The sequence below is a fragment of the Cibotium barometz genome, chromosome 27, assembly GCF_041138505.1.
Source record: "Cibotium barometz isolate CiBa-2024 chromosome 27, ASM4113850v1, whole genome shotgun sequence".
Classification (NCBI taxonomy): domain Eukaryota; kingdom Viridiplantae; phylum Streptophyta; class Polypodiopsida; order Cyatheales; family Cibotiaceae; genus Cibotium; species Cibotium barometz.
The window spans coordinates 55,512,970-55,520,003 of NC_141072.1; the positions used below are offsets into that span (position 1 = coordinate 55,512,970).

General features: G+C 44.5%; 1 protein-coding gene across 1 annotated transcript in view; it reads left to right on the plus strand.

Annotated features, from left to right (window-relative positions):
- LOC147623538 (uncharacterized) overlaps window positions 1-4,854 on the plus strand; it is a 31,668-nt gene extending 26,814 nt beyond the window's left edge. The window contains exon 3 of the mRNA XM_086821719.1: window positions 3,787-4,854. Coding sequence (XP_086677845.1) covers window positions 3,787-4,606 — 820 coding nt within the window. The 3' untranslated portion in view covers window positions 4,607-4,854. The remainder of the gene's footprint in view (window positions 1-3,786) is intronic.
- The last annotated feature ends 2,180 nt before the right edge of the window (window positions 4,855-7,034 follow it).

Consider the following 7,034-nt stretch of genomic DNA (forward strand, 5'->3'; position numbering starts at 1 on the left):
ACATACCGTTCTTCGACCTCTTCTTCTCTACCTACCGACTTGCTCGTTCACGAGGTATGCTCTGATACCACTGTCAAATCCCCACGGATCCCCTCGTGATTGATCTTGGTTCGAAACTCGAATCCTGCAAACAAACAAACAACAAACAAGCAAGGGGGTGCAGGCCTGACTCACTTCCCAACCATGACAGCCGTGGGCAAGCCCACAGCCTTGGCTGTCCCCACCGAGCCACGAGCTGAGCTAACTAGGTTGACGTACCGACCAATCTCCTCCTTGCGACGTCCCATACCGCCACGAAGCTGCCCTCGCGGGCCTCGAGATTGCTGCCGGCCTCGGCTGCATAAAGCAGGTGCACGTCTACACTAGATCCAGGCTCCAAGACCATAGAGCTCTCACAATCTCGCGAGACTCTCTATCTTATAATAACTAACCTTGGCCACCCTTTTATAGGCTCTTGGCCGGTCATCGGGTGTCCACACTTGGCCGCCCGCCCGTCCATACTTGGGTGCCCGCCCGTTAGTATATCCCTAACTCAGCTCGTCAATCAGCCTGCCTAGTTCCAAGCTTCCCCAAGCCTCGAAACTAGTCTTGCATGCGTATAGCACACGGTAGATACACATTGTGCACATGACAATAGTATCTTCAGAACATGAGATATATTGTGTTTTCCTACCCCGGACTAGCTAGAACGCATGGTCATTCTAGTAAGCCACTCCCACTGAATCTTTATCGCGCATTGGGTCGGCTCCCGCCTTCACTTGTGCTACTTTCACCTTAGCTTTCACTTGGGTTAGATATATTCCATTCATTTAGTAGTTACTTCCCCTCAGATAAATCTAGTATTAAAGATTTTACAAGTCATCATTATAGACTTTAGCCTATATTTGCATTAGTAACCCTTCATTTGCATTTGCATAGCATATAGGGTTGCATCAACATATAGGTCATTTTAGACCCGCATCTCATTTAGTCATGTAACCTAGGGTGAGAGCATCCTATGGATGGTAAAGCTGAGATCGGGAAAAACCACTCGCCCATCCACCATGGCATCAAGCTCCAAAGACATTACTAAAGAAGAAGAGCCATTTGAAGAAACGCTTCCGCAAAAAGAAGATGAAGACAGCCAGAAGTTAAAGGAGCAGATAAGGCAACTCCAGATTCAACTCGAAAGAGTTCATAGGAAAAAAAAGGCAGAATTATAGGCAACCTTGGCCTAGCAGGAGACACCCAAAAAACAAAGTTCCTCAATGGAACAGTGGTGTCGATGGATGATTGATAAAGAAGAGCGAGACCGGGAACATTTGGTTCCCCGTTCGAAATTTTGAACCCTAGACTTATGATAGGGCTTTGACTCTTGCGCGGAATCATGAGATGATGATCAATGGAGGCAGCTCCAGTCACCCCCAAACCTCAACAGTAGCAGACGTAGACTACCCAACAGAACTAGGTGTCTAACTAGTAGGTAGGTAAGGAGGCTCCCAACAACAAGAACCAAAAGAAGAAGGGCCAGAATAGCTCTTCTACTGGGAAGGAGCGACAAGATGGACCTAAGAAGACCCCTGAGGAAAGATCAAGGAGGGTCTTAATGGAGGATTCGTACAGTCAGATGAGGAGGAGCGGTACTTCAAAGAGAACCGTTGTTTTTTTTGCCACCACACAAGACATTTAAAGAAGGATTGTACCAAATGGCAAGCGGAAAAAGGCAAACAACCTGCCTCTACATTGGCTACAGCCACAACTATACCACCCCCTCTACCTCCGCTCTCAACCACCAATGTTGTTCAGCTTTTGCCTGCTTTGAATGCGGTACCTGCAGTGGTATTCGATGATAAGCAGGAGGGCGGAGTTGAGGAGCTTCAGAAAGGTCTTATCAGAGGTTATAAATTACACTTTTAAGGTGAATTTGGGCATGTTCCTCGATTCATCTAGGTATATATAGAGCTTATGGCATAACGAAGGGGCAGCAATTTGTTGTTCTCTTTGATGACTACCATGAGGTTATAAATTGCACTTTTAAGGTGAATTTGGGCATGTTTCTCGATTCTAGGTATATATAGAGCTTATGGCATAGCGAAGGGGCAACAATTTGTTGTTCACTTTGACATGGGCAGTTTAGAAGATGCCATCTCTCCGCAGTTGGCGACCAAGATGAAATGTGCCCTAGTGCCGTATCTTTTGGATGTGGATGGGTTCACTCTCGGCCTACGTATCCATATCACCCAGAAAGCTCAACAGTTTTCCTTCATAGTCGAGAAGGCTCAGTTTCATTGTCTCGCCCCGGCTCGGGTGCGACATGATCCTTGGGATCCAGTGGTTCTGCCAACATTCTTGATTGGAGGCAGGACACCTTCATGATCGTCAAAGGTTTGCCCGAGCCTACGCCAAACTGTTGGAACAACTGACTCCACCGGTGCTGTCTATCGCTCCATTGGGCACTTGGCATAGTTTGTAACCACTTGAAGGCCTAGTGATCTATCTTCACAGTAAACTCCCTTCCATAAAGAAAAGGTTTCCACTATTTCAGGCTGTGATAACCCCTAGCAACTCTTTGTCATACACACAATATTTTTTTCTCCATCATTTAACTTTCTGCTGTAATACGCCACGGGTCTTCCTTGTTGCAAAACTGCTCCTATGGTGAGATTATTGGCATCGGTGATCACCTCGAAGGGATCATCCCATGATGCGAGTTTAAGGATTGGTGCTTTGGAAGCCGCCTTTTGCAGAGTTTGAAGGGCCGTCTTGGGGATATCGGCTTCGAAAATTCTGACTTGATGATAGCCACTTTTGAGGTCGAGACTCCATCTTAGTGAAGTACTTAGCACTGCTGAGTCTTTCAAGGATGTACTCTATCCTTGGCATGGGGAACTTATTCTTCCAAGCCTCTTTGCAGTTCGCCCCTAAGAAGAGTCAGTGTAATTCATCCTCTGAGCATAGAACTCCCATAATCCATTTCTTGCATTGAGTGAGGTGTTGCGAAATCAGTTGCGCTTGGCGCTTCGTGATTTACCCAATCTGTACCTCATGCTTAAGACAGGAGTGTGTGGCACTCATGTGGCTTGGCATTCATCATCATACCAACAGTTTTTGGGCATGGAACCACAAGGCAGCTTGGTGGTAGACTACACAGCAGTGTGTAGATGAAAAAAGTGGCGGCAGATGTGTGGAGAATGGTGGTGAGCTGTGATGTGAGGGCGTGTAGGGAGACAGGAGGAGGATCCACTTCGTGGAGGTGGCGGTAGATGTGGTCGGAGTAAACAGGGTCAAGCTCATGATCAAAATGGACCTGGTGGCGGGAGGGACGGGTGGTGTGCAAGTAAGTGTGAAAGAGAGGTAGGCTGAGGCAGCACAGAGGTGAAAAGTGGTGGCGATTAAGACTAGGGAAGGGTGGAAAACAACATAGGGAAGGGTCAAGCTCATGATCAAAATGGACCTAGGGACGGGTGGTGTGCAAGTAAGTGTGAGAGAGGTAGGCTGAGGCAGCACAGAGGTGAAAACTGGTGGCGATTAAGACTAGGGAAGGGTGGAAAACAACAGGTAAGTAGAATCCTGGGTTGTGCTGGAAAAAAAAGTGGAGTCAGGTCTTCTCTTCAAGTGTGGAAAGGCTTTGAATTTGTTGAAGTTGTAGTTTATCTAATGGTTAAGTCTTCTCCTTGGTCCGTGGAGAAGTGGTACTAAGAGTAGATGTCTGGTGCTTGGTTAGACTTTGTATCCTTAAGCTCTTGTTATGGTTATTGGCTGTATGATTAACAATAGCAACACTGGCTTGTTGTTTTGATGTACCAGCCCATCAGGGTCTTTCTTGTCTGAAAAAGAACTGTCCAGTTTGAATATACAGTTGAATTCAGTAGATAATTATGAAAGCAGAGGCAGGGACAAGAGGCCTCCTTCATCGGCAATGAACCTGTTGAGAGGTTATTATGGTTTGTCCTCAGCAGCACAGCAAACAGTTGGTAATGATGCAGGGATGGAAATGGCATCATACAAGCTAGACAGTGAAGAGCATTCTGATGATGAACCATTCTCTCCTATAGCAAAACCGTCTATGGCTCTGAAAGATGACCACAATATTCTTGCAAATGGGGCTCAGAACGGAAGTCTGAATGCTAGAGAAGCTAAAGGAAAATCACGACTGGGTAATGAACATATCTTAAAAGCAGAGGTCGTACCGACATCGGGCATTGGGGACACCAGTAATGAGAGGGCAGTTAGAAGGCGATTTAAAGCCGAAGCAATGAACACACCTATTGCCTCTTATGAGGTTGAGTGCAGGCAGGATACAGACATCCTTGGTAGAGTGCCGCCAGTCTCTGGGCTATCAGCTGGAACAGAGAGTTCCGGTGGTTTTCCTGTTGCAATACTTAAAGTTTTGGATGGGGCTTTGATTGGTGGCAAGGGTAAAGAGAGCCCGATATCAAAGGTGAAGAAGTCATCCAGCACATCGAGCTTGCAAGATCAAACAAGTCCGCTAGTTAATCTAGGGGCCCTTAAGTATGGATCCAAGGTTGAGGTAAGATCGGCAAGTCCACTAAGCTTGAATCAAGCTGGTTCTAGAGCCTCATCTGATGGGCCTCCCAGTCATCGTTACAAGGCAGCTCTTGATTGATCTTGTCGGTTTGCACCTTACTGTAGTAAGCCACATATCCTATGTTTTGTAGATATCTTCTGGGTATTGTCTCAAAATCCATTTGGATTATTCTTTTATTACATGCATATATCTGCACTTGCTGAAGGTGAAGGCCTATGATTCATGTTTTATGTGTAACCAAGAGTAGAAAGAAAGAACTACCTGCTCTATTTGAGGTCTTGTATTTCTTTGATACTAAGAGCATTGAGCTCATTTCAGTCACTCAATACGCTTGCATATGCGCACGTGTGTGTGTGTGTGTGTGTGAGAGAGAGAGAGAGATTTTACCAAAGGCCACGAGGGTCTGTGGACAAGGTTATTCATCAAGAGTGTATTTATCATGCACATGGCATCAGAATCAAGAGTGTATTTATCATACAAGGTTTATTCATAAAGTGTGTGTGTGTGTGTGTGTGTGGAGTGCGTGTGTGTTGTTCATCAAGAGTGTATTTATCATACAAGGTTATTCATCAAGTGTGTGTGTGTGTGTGGTGTGCGTGTGTGAGCATATCTTGATATAGAGTTCTACACCCACTATTGGGCACTGATGACGTTAGTGGGGATGTTGTAGTATCTAGTCCATACTATGCATAATGGAGTGGATAGTTATATAGTCTTTTGGGTTGACTACCATGAGAGTAAATAACATGCACGTTTCTAAAAGGTGAATTTGCGCATGTTCTTGGATTCATCTATGTATATAAATGCACTATAATAATCTGCATTGCATTTTACCACGCAAGGCTATGATGTGTGTGAAAGAGAGAGATTTAGTAGTTGAATCATGCCTTAAGTAGGCAAAGGTGGAATTCTAATCTATATAGAAAAAGGCTGTTGCAAGTTGTATCAAATAAACACCGCAAGGTGTATTGAACAAGAAAGTCAAGAAGCTTGATGAAAGGAAAAATTGAACAAATGCCATAACTTGCAAGCAAGATTGGCAAAATAATAGAACAATGAATGAAATGGTAAATGTTGAAAGTGGTTGCTGGATAAGCATGGCATGATACCAATGCATAGGGCTGTGAGAGAGGACATACAAATACCTGTTCTTCTCCCTTAGCAATGAGACTCTTTGGGTAAATGACAGGCTGTGATGTATCCTAAAAACTTGTATGATGAAGTGGCCGAGGTGTATCCCGAAACCTCTCTATGATCTAGGCTACCTGTCTTTTTGTTTTTTTTGGAGGTCGTTGTCTAGTGTGAGCTCTCATTTGTAACTCATGATCATGCAAGGTTATTCATCAAGTGTGTGTGTGTGTGTGTGTGTGTGTGTGTGTGTGGAGGGCGTTGCATTGGAGTTGTCCAGAGCATTCTCAAATTGAGTTGTAGTCAAGAAGCTATCTAAATATACAAGATGAAGCAATGCAAGCCATGGCTGGGTGCATGCGACACACAATGGCTACTGAATGAACGTAAGAAAGTGCCAAAAAGGTCACGTTGCAATTTGTTGTTTCTAGCAGGTTATGATGTGTACTCACATCATGTATAGTTGACTAAAATATGTATCTTCATTAGGAATGTGGCTAAAAAGTACCAATTTGGGGCTCAAAGGCGGAAGATGGTAACAACAGTAGGGTGATCAGTACTCAAGAGACAACCAAGGAGATAGAGGTCTGTTGTCCATAGACTTGCCGCCTGTACACGAGGATTTGCTGCATCCAAGGAGTGTAGCTACATGCATAAGAAGCATACGAATCCATATAAGCTATCACTATCTTTTAGAGTCCAGGATTAGTTTCTCCCGATGCTGGAACAAGAAGGGGCTCTAACTTCTATCCCTCTGTGATCGTGATCCTTCAACCATTCTATCAATTAGAACATACTGACAGTTAAAACCTCTAAAACAAAACACCACCCTAAAACAATTCCACTATTACAGTTGCTGTAGACCATTGACCATCACCCAATCACCCATCTTGGTTGTATGGTCAACCCATCTTGGTTGTCACGTCCAAACGGGCTCTCTTAGGGTAATTACCTTAAAAGAGTGAAAATAAGGGGATTAGACTTCATCAGGGGCTAAGTGGATTAGACTCCATCAAGGGAAATTACCTTAAAGGCTCCATCAGGGGCTAAATGGATTAGACTCTATCAAGGGCAATTACGTTAAAGGCTCCATCAGGGGCTGTCTGTCGAAACTAGTTACATATACGTTTGGCCTTTCAAGTTTAACGGGCACATCTGTGCCAAGTTGACCCCCCTCGAAAAACAAAACAAAAAACCATCACCGACTATTATTGATTGTAATGAAGACGGAATTTTTTACATATCTTGATATATCATGATTTTTTGTTACCACATGTAAAACTCCAAGGTCCGACCTTATAAGACACAATAGGCTAACTTGAGATCTCAAACCTCCCGGGGTTTATCCTAGCGGTAGTACCCTTGCCTTCCACTCCCA